Here is a 21,372-nt window from a genome sequence, read left to right as displayed (position 1 = left end):
CCCCCCAAACAAACTAAGCACGAATCATTTGCAGTGTCTTCTTTTTTTCTCCACATTATGCACAGGGCTCCGTACAATGCAATATGATTGGACGAGACACGTGCAAAGTTGTAAAACAGCTAATATTCACACAAATGTCTTAATTCTATATGGTTCTTAATCTGATAGTTTCATAATGTATTTATACACTTTGCTTTAACACAAAATTGCAAAGCCAATAAAAATAATCACTATGTATTATATACACACACAAATATAAATACACACTTAGAATTTAATTTAAACATTTTACGAAACGTTTAGATGAATTCTGGATCCTCAGCTGATGCGTTTTTTTGTGAGATTTACCCTAGAAGTCATCTCAGATCTGTGACGGAGAGAGAGTGGAAAAAGAAACGGCGAGAATGAAATTGACTGCACATCATTGAAATTGGAGAGAAACACAGAATGAGAGAAGAAAAGGGAGGAGGGTGATTGAGAAACGCAGCTGTGTGAAGAGCAAACACCCCAAGTGACGCATCCGTGTGTGTTTGTGCCTGGTGTGACGCAGTCGGTTAAAGCCCTGTGTTTTCTCTGAATGGGATATCTGGCTGTGGAAAGCTGATCAATGGACAGAATGTATTTAGGGTAACGTTGTCTAATCTAGGTCACTTCCCAGCGCAGACTTGATAAGCTAAAAATACTACAGCTCGTGAAAAGGCACGGTTTGTTCTGACTGACTTGTTGAATATTCCAAGAATATTTTTTCAAAGTCCAAATCCAGTGCTGAGTTTTCTCCATTCTCTCAACAAATCATTTTGTTTTAGTTACAATACAAAATACGTTGTCACAAAAAAGTAAACAAACAGATACTTAAATATACAATTATTTTATAAATAAATGTGTTAAAAATGAAATTGGTTTCAATAGGCTGTGAAGGTTCCAGTGTCACAATAAAAAGAAAACAAATACATACATATAGAAATATTATATGAAATGTATTATTTTTATTAGAATTTCATGCAAATATATATATTTTTTATATTATTATAAAATCATGTATTTTAAAAGGTTATTTAAAATGTAAATATAAATAATAATAATTGTACAATAAAAATTTACTAGTAATATATTTATTTAAACAAACAAACAAAGTAAATAAATATTTGGTAACTCTTTATTTTAAGGACCAATTCTCGCTATTAATTAGCTCCTTATTAGCATGCATATTACTAGCATATTGGCTGTTTATTAGTACTTCTAAAGCACATATTAATACCTTATTCTGCATGACCATATTTTAGATCCCTTAATCGTACCTCATACCTAAACTTAACTACTTTACTAACTATTAATAAGCAGCAAATTAGGAGTTTGTTCAGGGAACACTCTTGGTTAATAGTGAATATGTGTTCCCTATTATAAAGTGTTAACAAATATTTTCTATATAAAAAATACTTTATCAATAATTAGGTTAAAAATTGAAATTGGTGCCAATAGGCTGTGAAGGTTCCACTATTGTATTAGGTACCTTGTTCAATTCCACATATTTCTTGGCGTCTCTGGCAGGATTTAGCGTAGTGCTCTTGTTAAGCAAAGTGCCTTTGGGCCCGCGGAGCTTCAGTCGCTGGTGGTGGGGAACCAATGAGCCCGTCTGAGTCAGCTTACACTGGAACATTTGATGGATGAGCACGTTCTCACTTGCTGCTCAGGGGGGGAAGAGAGAGATGGAGAGAGAAAATAAACACAAGGCTATACACGTTTGGAGCTTAATTACGCCAGGCACCAGAGCTAATTGTCTCCCCTCATTTTCATCATCCCCCACAAACAACATAACAGCACCCCATTCAAATCTCTACGTGAGCACACGCTCCTGCCTCATGTTGACCTCTGAGCTGCTAAACATGGGGAGAGGAGGAGGTGTATAGAGTGAGGGCGAATGCTAAAATTTACACGAAATGCACTGCAGCAGGTACACATGTTAAGATCACAGTTCACATGTCCACAATGTTGGGGAGTAACTAGCCAAGTAGCAACACTAACTAACCACATAAGTAAATTATTTTGAGCACTATACTTTTTTGTCTTACATGCAACGCTCTTTACATGAAGCACACAAAAGATCTGACTCACTACTGATTTTAAACAGTCTAGAATGTTGCGAAGCTAACAACTTATCCACTAATAAGTTCAGCACAAACAAATATTGGGTAAAATAATCCATTTGTAATTACACTAAACTATGTTTAACAGTACTTCTCAAATCGTTCACCATCTTGGATGGATATTTTTCACTCAAGGCAATGCATTATGGGAGTGCATTCATCACAAAGGATACAAGGTAAGCAGTCTTAGCATTTGGCTGAAAGGAAGTATCATTAATGTTGATCACATGCTGATTTTGGTTTCAGATATGCATTTATGATGCATTAAAATGCTACCTAAGTAGTCAGTACGATTTCTTTTAAAGAAATTAATACTTTTATTCATCGAGGATGCATTAAATTGATCAAATGTGACAGAGAAGATATTTAGATTGTTACAAAAGATTGATATTTCAAATAAATGCTGTCGTTTTCAAATTTCTATTCATCAAAGAGTGCTGAAATCAAATGTATCAGGGTTTCTACAAAATATTAAGCAGCACAACTGTTTGTGACACTGAAGACTGGAGTAACGGCTGCTGAAAATTCAGCTTTACCATCACAGGAATGAACTGCATTTTAAAATATATTAAAATAGAAAACAGTGATTTTAAATTGAAATTATATTTCACAATATTACTGTTTTACTGTAGCTTTGATCAAATAAATGCAGCCTTGGTGAGAATAAGACACTTCTTTTAAAATATTTTTTAAATCTTGCAAACTCCAAACTGTTGTATGGTAGTGAATGAATACGTTATCTCCGTGCATATGTAATTTCCTTTTCTTTTATTATAGTAGCAATAACTATAGTATAGGCTTGCTGCGATAGTCTGTGTTGACGGTGTTAAGTTGCTACATCGGTTACATCACTTGCCCACCGCGGCACTGCCCCTCACCGTCGTTTTGATATTTTTATAGTAATAAAAATCACTTAGTTCAGTTATTAGAGAACATACAATACAATTAAAAACTGAACGCAGCTGCTCAATCGCATCAGAGAGCAGCAGCAGGATTCAGATTTCATTTATCACGTCAGGAGAGTGAGTGGAGCTGACTCACATGAAGAAGGTTGTGGTTAGAAGGGATACAGCAACGGCCGGAAAGTAACAATACATTTAATTTGCTACCTATTAGATTGTATTTTATTAACAGCTATAACTTTCCCAACCCTAAACCTACCCCTTACAATAATGCAAATACAATAATTACTGTTGTTCAGCGTGACAAAAATTACACAATATTGATGTGTGCATGCCCAGTGGCTGTAGCTGTATCCCATCTAGCCTTAACCCAAGAAGAGTGAGGTGAGAAAGACTAGACGATGCCAGAAGATTTAGTTTCGAAATGAAATGCGAAAGCGCCTGTTTGGCAATATTTTGGATTTTGAAAAGCCTGTTGACTTTTACTGTTTATTTGTTTCTTATTTATTTATTTGGTTCGACAGTGTTTGCTGATTTGTACTTTATTTAAACTTCGTGTAATTTATTTATTTCATTTTACATCAAGGTGTATGCCATGCGCCCAAGCTTTCTTATTTGTTTTGCTAATAAACATTCCGTTTCTTATATATTTGGTTCCACAGTGTTTGCTGATTTTCAGTTTTTTATAATTAAACTTTGTGTAAGTTATTTATTTTATATTAGGCCCTCTAGCATGGTGTATTTTTATTTGTTTTGTTAACAAAAGTTCTATGTTTAATATAAGTGAGCTTGTTGTTGTACTGTTTTGTTGTTGTCCATTCAAGCAATTGACGCCAAAATGCCACTAATTCGCTTAAGTAAAGTAAAATGCACACGGGCTATTTAAAAGCAAAGAAAAGCAAGGAAAAGAGGGAAAACTCCAGCGAACTACCCCTTCCCACACTTCGATTAACCGGTGGGAAGATTTCCTCTCCGTCACAACCCTACTATAGTACCTAAGCTATTTTGATGGGTGCTACAGTTACCATGGTGAGTTTTTTGACCATATAGAGGTTGACTAGAACACAAAACTCCAAATCCTTACTTTTCATAACAAACAAGATGTTTTGGGGAAGAACATCCTTGTTCTTGTCCAGTGAGCCGGTCAGGTCATAGGTCACCTGCAATAGAGGACACACAAACACACATATGAGTTCAGCGCTAATAATAGCCCTCATTCTCAGCATGACATAGCGTGTTGACTCTCTGGAGGGCTTCTCGGAAGTGTGTGACTGTGGGTTTGTGTTTGTGTGTGAGGCTCCGGCTGAGCACATGACCGTGAACTCAGCATGTGCATGTGTGAACTCGCAGTTTCCCGTAACCCACCTTGCCGGCATAGTGAGTGACAGTAAATGATGGCCCCTGGTCTTTGGGTGGGGGGTTCCCGTTGCCATCCTTGGTCGTGAGTGAGACGGCGTCTGTACCAGAGGAATCCAGCTGTATCTGCAGTCGCTTATAAAGTTTGACTTCACATGGCCTGAGGGACTGACTCTCCTCATCAATGATGCACAGCACACCCTGAGGCTTCTGTAATACACACACACACACACACACACACACACAGTTACGCTGTGTACAGTAGGATGGTCAATTTCACAAAAAAAATAAAAATAATATATATATATAACAAATAAAAGTCTGAAGGTGTTTATTTTATTATAATAACTGGTTGACAGTACATTTTCCTGCATATTACACAGAAAACAATACTTTTAAAAAATCTGAGTTTAAATTATTGTATTATGTGAGAAGAAAAAGACTGCTATATAGAGTGCTATAACACACATGAAACACAAGCACAGCTGAGTTAGAAAAATGTGGGACAACAGTAAATGATAGTATTCAGTAGGGGTGTAACGGTTCTCAGTAAAAAATCGAACCATACCGTTCTCCACCCACGGTTCAACTTAAATCTGACGACGCATCTGTAATAGGGCTAATAACAACATGTAAAACAGACAGAGTTTGGCTAATGTATGTTTCTGTCGATGGATACACATTCTGGCTTCCCAATACATTACAACAACAGCGATGAACAAAACAATGTGGACAAACCAGTCACGCTTTGTAAACTTTGTTTAATGCGAGTGCCGTATGCTGGAATATGACCAGACATTTATGCTGTCGTCAGCACCCAGGTGTTGACAAACCCGCGCGTTTAGGTCTCAGTGTGCAAATATTGATTTCTCTTTCACACAAAAATGATGTCAACATGCCCGTCTTGGCGAGTATCCTAGCAGACATAGCTGGTTGAACGTACAGTATTAGTGTACTGGATCCGTGCATTGTCAAGTGACAGCACTTTTTTCATGTTAATCAAACAACAAAAGACAAGGAAATCACTCACTGCTCTTGATTGAATAGCTTTTGTAACTTTAATAAGGATTAATCTTTAATTTATCAAGTCAGATTGAATAACTTTTGTAACTTTAATAAGGATTAATCTTTAATTTATACAGTCAAATATGCAATGTTATTTTACATTTGATTACTTTATTCAATTTCTGTACCTAAAAACTAATGTTAGACCTACTTAAAATAACCTGAAAAGCATTTTTATTTTATTTGCATCTTTGCTCTATTGTATTTATTTGTGCTGTTGCTTGTAGTTAGATTATTTGTTCTTATTTTCTTTATTTTTATCTGACAGAATAGTCATTTTTTCCCCTAAACATAGCACACACCGAACCGTACTGAAACCGTGACTCTGAAACCATGATGCAAACGGAGCTTGTAACACTCTAAAGAGAAAGGAAAAAATGAAATCGCATCATATGACCCCTTTAAGCTGTTGGCTTACGTCTGGCTTTTTTTCATAATTTATTTGTTTAATTTTTTTGGCTAGTAGAAATTATGAATGGCCGGTGACTTAAAAACGTAGTAGCCAATTTGGCTGGTGAGTGAAAAAGCTAATTTCAAACCCTGGTTACAACCCTAGTATTCAGTGCCTATTATAAAATAATATTATAAAAATACTTGACTGCAGAATGGAAGGATTGACCAATCAGAATCAAGTATTCCAGTGAGCAGTGTAATAATAATAATAATAATAATAATAATAATATACAGTGTACGAACTGAAGCAAAATCATGAAAGAAGAACAAAGAAACACTGCTGAGTGTTGTGTGTTATTTGCCCCTATTTTCTCTTAATTGTTTCAGTCCATCAAAGGAAATAGGCCTACATAAACAAGAACTGTATGGAAATATTGTACATCTTTTAAAAAGCATGATGGTATTGGTATTTTGATGGTGTTTTTTATTTTTATTTATTAATTTTTTTTACACACAATACTACATTAAAATGTGTAGCTGACATTTAGTACTCTGATCTTGTGGTTGGCATGACATCATGTGCATAACTTCCTATTACATCATTTTTTCTTAATATTTTATAATACTTTAGAATTATGTATGCATATTCTATAGTCATATTATTTGAGCAATTATAATTGTATTTTATTTCAATAATTCTATCTTTAAAAAAGCATGTTTCACACTGCAGGACTGTTTAAAAAGAACTAGTCTGCAAAAAAAAAGTAGAAACAAAACACAAAATAATCAAATCAAAACAACAAAAAAATAAATAAAAAAACATGACAAAGAAATGTTGTTATATAAATGTTGTAAATAAAAAAAAACATCAGTGTTGTAAACTCACCATGTACCTTCACATCATTTATTTATTTATTATTATTATTATTTTTTTGGTAATGCAAAATAAACAGACCTTCTAAATCTTTGAAAACAAATGTAGCAAACATGTTGGGGCTGTTTATCAGTAAGGGACATATATGTGAAAGCTTGAAACAGACTGTCATAAAACCCATTTAAATGTACACAGAATAATATAATATATATAGTGAGGTAGAGCACAAATGTGTGTGTGGCAAGAGAAAATGTGCTTCTGTGTGTAAAATGCTGTGTCACTTGGTCATTTCAAGACTCATAAAAGGATCACATCTGACAAACGGCTAATAAAGTCATAGTCTAAAAGATGGGCTTTATCACATCTTTGCGACACCTAAGGGAATTCAACACGTCTGGATGTGTGTTAGTCTTTATAAAACAGTCAGCGAGGACATCCGTTATTAAGTCAGTAATTGAAGAGACGGCAGTAACATCAATTAAAGAGGCAACAGAGGGGCTCTTGTACAGGGACAGCAGCCTCAGGGTGGGAAAAGCTTTCCAACTTCTTTCCTCTCCCTCCCTCCCTCCTTCCACGGCTCTCGGAAAACCGCTCTGACTGCGTACCTGGAAGAAGAAGTCCAGCACCGCTGTCTGGTTGCCGAGGGAGCGCAGCGTCTCCATGGCAACCCCCTCCTGCAGACATTCCTGTCGCTCCTGCTGGAAGAGCACGTCTGCGGTGAACTGCCTGATCCGTTCATTCACCATGTTCACGCACAGCTACATAAACAAAACCACAAAAGCCTTTGTTGAGCCACGGCGTATGGACATTTTACTTATTAACAGAATAAAATACACTTTCAGTGACGCACTGATCAATCACTTCATTTTTCATGTTTATACACCTTTGTTGACGTGGTCAAACAGTGCTTCTCATTAAATTCATAAATTGTTGATTTAATCATGTAGGGCAAGTCACTCCTTAACTATGGACACTTCTGCCCCTGTGGAGTTTTAAGAGTGGAGTGGGTATGAGTGGATTTGCAGAATAGTTCTGTCAGTTTTCTAAAAGTCATTTCCACCACAGTGTCATTTCTAGTGCATCTCAAGTCATTGTTTTGTTTTTTTTCCCACAATTTTATAAATGTACAGCTTTACTTGAAATTACACTTGGTGAAAATATTGTCTTCTCTTCTGATGTGCTTTGATTTTTTCTTTTCCTCACACATCACATATTTTATATTTAAGGACACTTCTGCCCCTGTGGAGGTTTAAGAGTGGAGTGGGTATGAGTGGATTTGCAGAATAGTTCTGTCAGTTTTCTAAAAGTCATTTCCACCACAGTGTCATTTCTAGTGCATCTCAAGTCATTGTTTAGTTTTTTTTCCACAATTTTATAAATGTACAACTTTACTTGAAATTACACTTGGTGAAAATATTGTCTTCTCTTCTGATGTGCTTTGATTTTTTCTTTTCCTCACACATCACATATTTTATATTTAATCTCTAGCTTTCTACTGACACTGTTTTCTTTAAGTACATTAAATAAATAAATAATAAATAAACAAACTATTGTTCGTTGTGGTGGAAATTAAGCTATTATATACAATTATAATATATTATATTACTATAATTGCAGTGTGTGCTAAAATAGATATAAACCACTTATACACACACAATACATACATACATACATACATACATACATACATGTAGACACCATGTCTACAACAGCTAAAGTCTGCCTACACTGGACGCGATCAAACGACTGTTGAAAACCATTTGAAATTTGTGTCAGCACGTCATAAATAGAACCCGGCAGCAGTTTTCTGTCGGGGATTTGTTGCGCCGCGCTGCGCCGCTCACGTCCATAGACACGGTGTAACATTGGTTTTGCATTGTTTCACAGAACTAATCGTTGCCTGGGTTGCGTACGTATATGTGGGGCGGAGCTATCAAAATAGGGGCAAGACCCTTTTGGGGTAGGGGCGTGTTTGTTTTGGTGATTTCAAATATCAACATTGGCTACCAGAAATCACTTACTCTGCCTTTAATTTGCTCTTTAAGGATGAGTAAATGATGACAGAATTTTCATTTTTAGATGGACTATCCCTTTAAGATCTGGGTTAGGAACCAGGGTAAAACATTAACTTCTATATATTAAAAACATCTGAAAAGTAGAAAAATATTAATGATGAAAGCTTAGAAAAACGTTTTACAGTTTTAATGTGATCTTCATTTTACAAAAAGATAAAAAAAAAGTAAAAAAAAAAAAAAAAGATAAAAAAAAGATTAAAATAAAGTTAAAATGTAGAGTATATATATTACATGTACATATATAATAATAATTGTATCAAAAAGGGAAGGATTGAGTACAGTGTATTAGGGCTGCATATGACTACTTTTTAGGAAGCAAGCTCATGTGCTTTATCAGGCAAAATAAAGCGCACACTTGTGAAGTATATTTAGCATTACACATATTTTCCAAACAATAGCTATATGACAGGCAGTTTTATCTGTACACAAAGAGCTGGTATTTACGTTAATTACCTCTTAACGAACATGGCTATAATAAGCGTTCAACATTAACCCCTTGCACCCATTCACTCACTGTTCCACACGCTTCAGTGAGCGGGTTTATTCCAGGAATTCATCCTAACAACCCAGTTGCTGGAATCATTTAAATCATTTATCACCATAATCGTGCTGAGATGAAAGTTAAAAACAAGGAACCCTAATGGAAGGAAGTCTAAAAAGCCAAAGCAGGAACCACAGTGGCAATCCATATAAGGCATATACCAAGTGCTTAACACTACACAGGAGGCCATAGAAGCTTTTCCATGAGGACAAAAGGTACGATTTCTGATGGAGTAGAAAGAGTAGATGGTGGCCTTCTCCCAAGCAAAATAATTCTTCAGCCACACTTCAACTTCAAACCATCTGGCTGTTGATTTGAGATATGTTTTTCATAGCTTTCTCAGAAGAGCTAAGGTCGTACATGATGGAGCTGTTTTGATACCGCTAAGTCCATCGGAGGGAAGTATACGGCACGGTTGTATCAACATAAGCGTTTTCCAAGTTTAACGTGGCAACACGCACTGGATGAAGTACAGACGGCAACAGTGGAAGCAATGGAGAGGAAAGAAAACAGGCATTTTAGAAAAGCTGGGTGCACCTCATCAACTTCTCATCATGAGGTTTCACAGCGCTACAGGATGTCAGAGGAAGACTGCACACATCATGAAAGAAAAAGATCAGAGCTGAGATGAAGAGCTTGGAGAAAAAGTGGGAGAATTCCAGAGCACTGAGCAAAAAAGTCCATCCATGGAGAAAAGATCTCAAACGTGGGACTACTTGATACTTGTATTGTTATTGGTATGCTCCAAGTGGGCATTAAATACCTAGTTCGCATCTTAATCACAGTCACTCGCCCCTCATTTGTTTTTTTGTTTTTTTCTCATTTCTTGTGACCTTCAAAGGTCAAAGACCGTAAATCTTCCTTCACATGTGGATTATAGGTGCGTACCATTTAGAAGACAAGCAATCGACATCTCGGTGTCTCGTAAGCATTCCCCAACCTGTCACACACACCATCTCAAGGAGATCTCCCAGGGGATTGTGGGTAAGCACTTATCTCTTCCAGCACCAATCCTGATTTACACCTTGTCCTACACTGTCAAGGAAGATATTAAGCAATGACACACACACACACACACTCCTACCTGCCAACCTCTCAACAGTTGTCTAGATAAATATCTGTCACAGAAAGAACAGATTCACATATACAAATAAAGACCCTCGTCTAGACTGATGGGGACTCTTTGCGTGAACATTTGGGCGGCTTTATGCAAATCTTCCCAGATCGTGACGTAGGTATGTGGGGGCGTGTTAGAACGAGCCGTTTTAGGTAGGCATGGCTGACTCTTTAACTTTTATAAAGAATATCTCTTTGGATTTGAGACTTTAGTCTTTGCAACTTTACAGATCTTCTTTATGCACCAAGAGCTTGTAACACTCCAAAGAGAAAGGAAAAATTGAAATCGCATCATATGTCAACAAAATGTCTGCAGTATTCAGCTTGGCTGTGCTGATCCACCAGCTTGAACATAAATACTGGTCTAAAGGTAGGCTTGGTTCACACCAAGACGAATGTTCGGTCTTAAAATTTGATGCAAAAAACATTTTAATTCGGATGAACAGTTGCATCACGTCAACGCAAAGGAAATTTTTACAGAGAGGCATTTAATCTCTATTCCATCGTCCTGTGATTAAAGCTGACCAACCAATAAGATTGTGTGCTTTTGGTCACATGCCTGGAGCTGTTACACAAAACCACAACTTGGTGGCGCTCACGGAAATAGTTCAAACCAGTCTATGCCCGTTTGCTACTCTTAAATGGTTTGTCCATGTGACTAGCTGGCCATCAAGCAAAACCAGACAGAACCATCTAAAACCAGCTAAGACCAGCAAATCAACTCAGGCTGGTTTAAGCTTTTTTTTTTTCTCTCTCCAGCAAGAGTTTCCATGTAGATCCTCAGCTGGTTTAACAGTTGGAAGTGGATGACCAGCTCAGACAGGAGCTGTTATATATGAACCATTACTCTACAGTGTCCCTAAATTTCCTCATGCATCTTCCCTATAGAGTCTATGACAACAATGACATTGGTTGGTGCCAAATCTTGGCCGATGGTTCATGGGTCAAACCCGACCGTGCACAGAGACTCCTTTGTGTCTGATGCCAAGGGTTCAGCTGAGGAGAAACCCACCCCCCGATTCTCAAACGTCAACCTCATCTGTCCAGTACAAAAACACATCTCACACAGTGGACGTGGCTACTGAGGATACTGGGCAGGAGGGGGCGGTGCGCACATGTGGCGTCTTAGCCTTCAGACGGACATTTGTCTCTCTACAAAACACTAAAATAACACAGCTCGGGGTCTTGACAGCAGCTGCTTTATTTCATGCTACTCTTCAGATTTTGAAAAAAATAAATAAAATTATGTAATATACATGGCACACCCAGCTATGCGTCTGGGTCTGGCTTTGGCTCCGGGCTACTGTCCAAAATAAAACAGCTCTGTGAAGTACGGCCACAACTAATGCAGTAATGGTTTCACAACAATTTAAAGTTTAATTGTCACTCCGTTTCGCCTCAGCTGACCTCTCTGGGACGTACAGTCAAACATATAAGCTCTGTACAGAAACCTAGAAAGCTGCCTTTCTGACTGATTTAGAACACTTAACGTTAATACCAACAACTGCTTATTAATTAAACATTAATAGTCAGTTTTGAACTATTATTCAGAGATGAATTAAGAGGGGGCGGTGCGCACATGTGGCGTCTTAGCCTTCAGACGGACATTTGTCTCTCTACAAAACACTAAAATAACACAGCTCGGGGTCTTGACAGCAGCTGCTTTATTTCATGCTACTCTTCAGATTTTGAAAAAAATAAATAAAATTATGTAATATACATGGCACACCCAGCTATGCGTCTGGGTCTGGCTTTGGCTCCGGGCTACTGTCCAAAATAAAACAGCTCTGTGAAGTACGGCCACAACTAATGCAGTAATGGTTTCACAACAATTTAAAGTTTAATTGTCACTCCGTTTCGCCTCAGCTGACCTCTCTGGGACGTACAGTCAAACATATAAGCTCTGTACAGAAACCTAGAAAGCTGCCTTTCTGACTGATTTAGAACACTTAACATGTTAATACCAACAACTGCTTATTAATTAAGCATTAATAGTCAGTTTTGAACTATTATTCAGAGATGAATTAAGTATTTTTATAATCTAATCTACATGAAGTGCTGCTGGAATCCATCCTAAAACCTGGAAATGAGTTCTAATTTGAGCATTTCTGGTTCCATCACCCTGAAGTCAATAGGTATATTGAATGGGTTTTTGGTTAAATGACTGAAATAAGATCTGTGAATATCACAAGCTTAATATATTTTCACATTTTACTCTATGACATAAAATGCATCAGTAATACCCCACCCGTGACATGGGACATTAAACGTCATCACGCCAAACAGGTAAACTCATCTACTCACTAGTCTACTTTCACAACCTCAATGTATATATACTTACGCTCTTACAAACTATTCAAATACAAACTTTCCAAATTGTAGATTTTAAATAATGGTCAGAAGCTTAGTGTTGGTGACACTGAAGTCATCTGATCAAGGATTTAGATTGTTTAAAGCTCTTTACTTTAGCTTTTTAGTTCTGGTCATCGTAACATTTAAGAATCTAAACTTTTGTTTGTCACAGAGCATATTTTCTGCTCAAAAAGTCAATGGAAAAATCCTATTGGGTAATTGGGGAATGATGCTAACTTGCAAAGTTATGTCATCCCTGCAACACTCTATTGCCCATTGTGTTGAATTTTTGAGCTTGTTTCAATGTATTCTTGCCTACGTTTTTGGAACAGCCTTCACATCGGGAACACACTTATGATGCCTTAATACACAGTCTACACAGGCAGCTCACCCAGATTTGGATCAAAGCTATAAAGTCAGCGTGAGCAGAGTCAGAAAAAAATACCTGTCTCGCTTAGATTGAAATGCCTTTGTCATGGAAAAAACCCGGCAGAAGAACACCCCGTCTGTCGTTAAGTCTAAAAAAGTCACAGCCCAAGGCAGGAACATACTGTGGGATAGGTCAGTGCTTTCCCCTGTACGGGAAACAGGATCATGAGCACAATGCCTTGATTCCCACTGGTATGTGTGGCAGCTCCACATCAAACCCAGTACAGAGCAGCAGAGGGTTTAGGAGGCCCAGAGTCCAAGGCGAGGAGCAGTTTGTGTTTTTTTTTTTTTTTTTAGAGTTGGATGAAAAGCTGAACAGACTGCACTTACAAAGCGGCTGTAAATGTTAGCCTCAGTGTGACATTACAATGATATGAAAGACCCTTTTAAAAGGTCACAATCAGATGTTAAAAGTGTAATTATCATTGTCCTCATTATCTCTGTGCTGTCTCCCCTTACCTTTTCATAACCATTGCGCTGGAATTCCTCAAAGCCAAAGATGTCCAGGATGCTTATCTCAAGGGCAGGATCACTGTCAAAAAAGACAGGAACATATTTCAGGATTGTAGAGGGGTGGGACTGGTATAAACATTGATTGGTGACCTGAAACCAACAAATTATCTTGAGCCACAGTTTAAGTATGGCTTAAGTGCACAATTTCTGATGTAAAAAGCAGATAGAAAAAAAAACAACAACACTTAAAGGTCGCTGACAAGAAAAAAAAAAACAAGTACATGCAGGTTTTTTAAGAAACAAAAGGTTATGTCAAGACAATTCTGTCATAATTTACTGTTACACCGCGCCTACACCAGAAGCACCCAGTGTCACTGGAAGTGTTTAAGCTTTCCAACATGTCAGAATGCTCTCTAACATGGACCAATCAGATGTAAAATATACAAATTTAATTATAAAATTTTTTTTTATTTGAATTATTTTTAAATCATTTATTCACTTTAATAATTGCTATCAAATTTATAGCGGAAAAAATACACAGTATTTGTAAACTAAATATTTTTTATGAAAGACAATTACACATAACACATCAAAGCTCAGTTTAAAGTCACAATAATCCAGTGTAGTGGTGTGACCATCATGGTGGAAACCATCATGCCCTCAACGACCCATAATAAACATTCTCATATACACATCGATAAACATTAGCCTAATCCAAAGCGGCGTCCACTGAACTGCTGTCCAGGACACAACAGGTCAAGCCTGCTTTGGCCAGTTATTGATCACACTTCAGAATGGTACAGAGAGACCTTAGTTTTCTTACAATACTAAAACTTTCATAAAAATAAATGACAATGGGTTTTGATTGTGTGGGTGTGTGATTATTTCTTCAGTTCAATCCATATTCAGCGTCCAGAATTAATACTTGCCGAGTGCTAAAAGTTAGTCCGAATTGGAATTTGTGAATAAATAAGTTACTTGCATTATCAATGTAGCAAACATATGTATATATAACACACACACACACATACACACACAGCCATTCAAAAGTTTAGAGTCAGTAAAACAGCAATATTTTGAAAGTATTTACAGCATACAGCCATTAGAGAAGCTGCGAGTTTATAATTGTTTGTCCAAGTGCACATTTGTATGTCTTCAAAGGTGAATATAAGTTAATTATGTTTTTTTTGGCGGATAGTGAGGCATGTGAAATCGTGTGGAATGATGAGTCACTGTGACTTGTTTGTGTGTGAATACACATACTTGGAGTTCCATGGAAATTTCAGTTTTAGCCACGAGATACCTTTCTCATAATGCAATAACAGCAGAGGAGGTGTGTCTTCCTGCTCATTCGCTACTGGCGCTGTCAACTTACCTTCAGGTGCTTTATGGCAGATGTCTCACATACACTATGTGAATTATTCAAAAACGTCTCTGTGTTTTGACTAATGTTAATCACAGAAGGTCTCTGAGAAGGACTTGGTTCGTGCTTCTACTAGTAACAGCTGAATATGTTCTGTGAGCTGCTGAGACACACAATCCATACAGATAAATAGCTGGTAACCATCAATGAAATTTTATGTACACTGAAATGCACTTTGGAACAATGAAGGAACTAAGTTCTTTCAATAACTATCTCCTTTATTCAGGTCTCTCATTCACACTCAGACACGTTCACATGCACAAAGGAAAACGTATCCATATAAAAGCATTAATCTAAGCTCACGTGCACGCTCACACACATACATGCATCTTACCCAGTGCTTTCTTCATGGCCTTGGAGGTAAAAGTTAATGTTATTGACCAAGAAGCTGAAGAGTCGACCGTACAGAGCTTTGGCCAGGAGATCTCTGTGATGGTTGGACATTTCGACTGTGTGGCGCCTTGTTATGACATCACCTGAAGCAAAGGGCAAATGTCAAGCAGTTAGTGACCTTTCACATTGTCTTCCATCCTCAAAGACTAGCATAGGTGGTCATACGTGTGTTTCGGATGGTTGTCACCACTATGTATATGTATATAGGGATGCACCGATGTATCAGCCAATAATCGGAATCGAACGATAAAAGCAATTATCTGCACATTAGACATCAGCTGATTGTTTAAGAACAGTTGATGATCAGGGACAATTATATCTTGTCGATCAAAAGGGCGCATGCAGTGTGTAAATAAAATGTCTCGTGTAGAATTTAGGGCTGTCAAAGTTAGCACAACCTCACTTTAACACAGTTAAAAAATAAAAACAGAGCAGTTAACGCTGGTTCTATTTGACCCTATGAATCACCCGCAGTTCAAGCCAGGGTTTCCAGGTCTGTGGATTTTCCATTCGCTAAACATTATTTGCAAAGCGCCTCTTTTCCAATAATCCCAAAGAACTTTGTGTTTTGTTACTTCCGAAACAAAACAAAGTCTCAGCTCTCAATTCAAACAATAAATGTCGCTTTGACGCTTTTAAATGTGGTGCGACAGATCACTATCGTTCAAGCAGCAGCATCAATAAAATAGCTTGTGAACAATGTCACTTAACATTTACCTCAGGAGAGTTATTTTCAGTGTTCACAAAAAACACTAGAGGAGAGCTTATTTACTGTTAGTTATACACGTAAGCTAGAATTAATCTGACATGAAGATGACATGTGGAACTGAGTTGAACACAACCACGTCTGTTTTTATTTCAGTGTGATTATCATATCTGAAAATAAGTAAATTAAAATTGAATATAATAGTTTGAGTTCTGTTGTTAATTTGAACCTCTAATATTTATAGTAATGTACCACGTATAGTTTACCGCATTAGCAGGGAGAGATTTTTTTTCCCTTAAAAACCCAAACTATCCATATCAGCAGATGTCATTCTGATTAATCGGTATCAAATCAAATCGGTGTCTGTCTATCTGTTTGTCTAACGTTAAATAATGACTTTGTCATTTTTAAAACTCAACAGCCATGGTCACTATCAATTTTGGGATATGAAAAGAGCAGCATGAATACTCTCCTAAACAACTTTGTGTTCCAAAGCAGAAAGTAAGTCATACAAGATTGAATCCATCAGAAGAAGTTTAGCGTTAGTTTAGTGTTTAGTTTTCATTTTTGTGGCGAATTAATTCTTTAAAGGGGTCATATGATGCGATTTCAATTTTTCCTTTCTCTTTGGAGTGTTACAAGCTCTTGTAAGTTGTATTTACAACACTGTTCCAGAACAGTTCAACCCAAATATTCCGATGTGTCCAACGCATTTTATGGAGGTTTTTATGGTTCATTTTATGGTTTCCTGATCCTGGTAGAGCAGACACTGATTCACTGAAAAGATCTGACTCAAAATAATCGGCTAATTGTGTCATGAATTCTAGAGCTAGGACTTATGTCAAGAATTTAAGACAATATAGATCATTCAAATTTTGATCTTTTTTATCATGCAAAGCAAATATATAGGTTCAAAAGACTTGGAATATAGTGCACCAGTGATATGGACCAGTTTTATATTACTCCAATGCATTGTTTTGGAGATTAAATGATACAAGAATTTAGTTTTTTGGGTGAACTATCCCTATAAAAGGGAGGCATAGATGCATGACAAAGCGAAGGGGACAGAGAGAGACAAATCACAGACAGACACAAGACAATGCCAAGTGTGCTTGTAATTTTAGGCAATAGGTCGGTGTGTCCTCGATGGCTGAATTAGGTTAACATCCAGACATCATGTGATTCATACATACTCCACACTTTTTATATAATGGCACAACATGCACACAGTCTAGACCTCACAAAAGAACTACGTGTTTATGTCTGTGTATTTTGAATGAGAAGGCAGTTATCCAATTGTGTCAAATTGAGCCAAATTGGGCTCGCCAGTAACACAATCCAAGGCCAAATGCTTGAGGCCACATTCATTGATGAGTTTGTCACCGAGCAAAGGCCAGTACATCTCAATGACCGGTGTCAGCAGGCCTCCCGGCAGTGAGATTTACTCCATGTACGGTGTTATCCTAAACAAGCTGACTTTAAAGGATTAATTCACTTCCAGAATTAACATTTCCTGATAATTTACTCACCCACATGTCATCCAAGATGTTCATGTCTTTCTTTCTACTATTTTGAAGTTGGAGGAGAAAATAAGATGGAGTTTTTCGCCAAACCCTACCCTTTTGAACTGGAATACACAGGCGAAAAGCTAACCTAGCATGACCTTTCCAATGTGATTACGTAATGCGTTAATTTGCGGACGTGCATCGCGGAGCTAGTGCAACTGTGCAAGATGTGCATTTGTGGTTTAAAAGTGCATGCATTTTTTTTTGCTAGATAAGACCCCTATTCCTCGGCTGGGATCGTGTAGAGCCCTTTGAAGCTGCACTGAAACTGCAATCTTGACCTTCAACCTGTTGGCCACCATTGAAGTCCATTATATGGAGAAAAATCTTGGAATGTTTTCCTCAAAGACATCAGAGACTCAATTTCTTTGCAACTGAAGACAGAAAGACATGAACATATTGGATGACATGGGGGTGAGTAAATTACCAGGAACTTTCTATTCTGGAAGTGAATTAATCCTTTAATTGACCGTGTTTAGTCTATGTGTTGGTTGATGCTGGTTAAGTGTAAACTGAAGGCTGTACCTTTGAAACACTGCACATCAGAGGTGAGGGCAGAGCCTAGATCTTCAGAGCTCACCTGCAACATCCCAGCCACTGCAGAAAAAAAAACACATTCAGACACATTTATATGAGTACAAACAGTTACAAATCTAAATTCTGATTGGATGAGCCATGTTTGAAGTCAAAACAAAATAAAATGAAATTAAACAAAATAAAATAAAAGCTCAGAAGCACCCAAATGCTTGGTTTTGCCATTGGGAAAAATTTAAACATACAATATGTCTTTTGAAATCTAAACCTAAAACTACTGTATGCACTGACATCTCAAACTATGCACTAAATCCAACAGAAATTTGCTGGTGCAAATAAATTAAAGTAAAATTAAATTAATTTATTTTTGTATATATTATTTATAATTATTACACTACCACTAAAAAAAATGTGGGGGTCAGTAATTTTTCACAGTTTCCACAAATATATTAAACATAATAAATGTTTTCAGCATAATGATGATATAAGATTATAACAAAAAACAGAATAACAATAATAACAACAACATATAACAAAATAAAATAATAATAAATGTTCCTTGAGCAGCAAATCAGCATATTAGAATGTTTTTTGAATGATCATGTCACACTGAAGACTGGAGTAATGATGCTGAAAATTTAGCGTTACATTACAGGAATAAATTACATTTTACAATGTATTCAAATATAAAACAGCTATTGTAAGTTGAAATAATATTTTACAATATTACTGATTTCTACTGTATTTTTGATCAAATAAATGCAGCCTTGGTAACCACACAAGTCTTATATATATATATATATATATATATATTTTTTTTTTATTTATTTATTTTTTTTTTACTCCAAACATGATGCTGTAAAATAATTCTAATAAATAATTACAATCACAAATACTTATGAAACTCTACAAGCTCACATTACTGTATGTAAATGGCACACTGACCATTTAACAAAGGGTTTAAACGTGGCTCATCCAATCAGATTTCAGAGTCAACATATCATGTTTTAACACATACACAGTCCTGCTTTCAACTATGAGTCCAGGCCTCCCATTTACTTCCTCCTATTATGCATTTATATTACTGTTTGCATTTGGCACCTAGTGTACTGTCATTAATTTGAGTGTGTTTTCGGGTGGATTGTATAATGGGGCATGTTTATCTCACGTATCCACAACGACGGGAACCTCATACGGATGTGAATGTATCAGTTTGTGTATTTGCGTGTGCTGACGTCACTTGTTTACCCAGGCTCAGTATTATGTGTGTCATTATGTAACGCAGAGGGCAGCGAGTGGCCTTTCTGTTCCGCCCCACTGCTCTTCAGAGCTTAAGGAAACAGGTGACCCTGTGCATGTGTGTGGCTAAAAAGAGCGATTAGCACAAAATTGTATGACAGAGTGTGTATGTGTGTGTATTAGAGTGGCAGAGAGAGTGATTCTGCTATTAGGCCATGGTAGAACTGATGTAAACAACCCAGGATGGTGTGTGACACAGTTCTTGATGCGCAGTCACCCGCCCACTTCCCCAGTCTATCCTTCAGACCTTCTGGTGGAGGAGATCGGCCCCTGCTGGCCTCATGCTGCAGCTGCACGACTGACCTCTATCTAGCAGCTGTAAGTCAGACACAAACGCAGTGTCAGCGTCTGTCAGGGCGGTGAAGCGCACATCTCCCAAGTGCAGCAGCGCAGAGAGGACCACAAACAAATTCTCCACCTCCTGAAAGAGAGACAAACAACGTGCTGAGAGTCAGACTGGACAGGAGACTTCTACAGGGCAAAAAATAGGCCTCTTGAAAACAAGATCAATTACACAGCACAGTCTAGTTACATTTGTGGGCTGGGTCCACAATTACAGAATCAATTTTAATTTGTTTGAAATGCTGTTTTGCAACTTCTTTTAACTACTTTTGACAACACTGAGATGACGTGCTGCTGCTCTCCTGATCCATCCCTAAATATAGAATTGAACAGAATATGTGTTGGGTTGTAGAAAAAGGATGCATGTCTAATTTGGTGGCTGAAATTAGAATAGGAAATTGGAATTCAAGTCTGGTGAAAGTTCCAGAACATCTAACATCACATACAGTAGCTTTGAGTGACCAATGTGAAAATATGAACATTATGGACATTGTGAGAAGTCAAAAAGGTTGAGAACCACTGTTCTACTGTATGTGTAAAAGAAAGAGATGAGGAAGTCATATATCACAGACAGCGAGAGTGAAGGTAAAGTGAAAGGCAAAGTCTGAGAGACTCTGTGTTATGTTAATGTGTGTGAGGGTCATTAAGGGTCGTGCTGCACTGATGGGATGAGAGAACAATCCTCCTTTAATGAAGCAGATTTACAGGTTCCTGGCAGGATTAGAACACAGTGTCTGGCTGAAGGTCAGGTGTGTGTGAAAGAGTATGTGAATGTGTGTGTTTGAACCAAACACTCAAAAGCATGAATCAGAACACAGTGTTAACTCTGATATTACACCCTCCACTGTAACAAAATGTCCATGTATTACCATAAGGGTGTGCATGTGTTTGTGCGAACATATATATGGTACATGCTGTACAGTAATTCATATGCTAGTGTTCCATTGTGAACATACTCTTCAAGTCGTTACCTAACTGTAATAACAGCACACAGGTTGACAGGTTAGTGTGGCCTCGGGCTGAATGCCAGTCTGAGCAGTGTGTTTTATAGTCTCCAGACATACTGTAATGAGTTATAATGTGTAAAACTACATAAATCAGAACAACATGTCTGAAGCGGCTGCCAAAGCCAGAGGCATACCAGCTCTCTGTCTCTGTACATGTGAGTCACTTAACACTAGAACCGCCAGAGGTCGCTGTATACCTAAAAGCGCCAACGGGTAAATTTTACCCACGCACATGACAACTGTATTTATATGGCTAAATAACATATTTCACTGTATTATGCCACTGTTTTCACAAAGAAGTGTCTAGAGTCATGAAATGATTATGTCTAGTCATCAACTATATTTTTTATCCTAATTGTTTTATGTTCAAGACTTTTTAATGCAGGCTACACTAATCCATAAC

The 21,372-nt window shown here is 37.3% G+C and overlaps 1 protein-coding gene across 1 annotated transcript in view; it reads right to left on the bottom strand.

Moving 5' to 3' along the window:
* Positions 1-21,372, bottom strand: part of LOC107721565 (unconventional myosin-XVI-like) — a 153,451-nt gene that overhangs the window by 72,936 nt on the left and 59,143 nt on the right. Inside the window, 8 exon segments of the mRNA XM_016529652.1 lie at positions 1,511-1,683; positions 4,131-4,206; positions 4,412-4,612; positions 7,340-7,492; positions 13,707-13,779; positions 15,458-15,599; positions 18,313-18,384; positions 19,924-20,041. Of these exon segments, the coding sequence (XP_016385138.1) occupies positions 1,511-1,683; positions 4,131-4,206; positions 4,412-4,612; positions 7,340-7,492; positions 13,707-13,779; positions 15,458-15,599; positions 18,313-18,384; positions 19,924-20,041 (1,008 nt within the window).

Source organism: Sinocyclocheilus rhinocerous, unplaced genomic scaffold (genome assembly GCF_001515625.1).
Source record: "Sinocyclocheilus rhinocerous isolate Xijiao unplaced genomic scaffold, SAMN03320098_v1.1 scaffold30, whole genome shotgun sequence".
Lineage (NCBI taxonomy): Eukaryota > Metazoa > Chordata > Actinopteri > Cypriniformes > Cyprinidae > Sinocyclocheilus > Sinocyclocheilus rhinocerous.
This window is presented reverse-complemented; position numbering and strand designations above follow the sequence as displayed.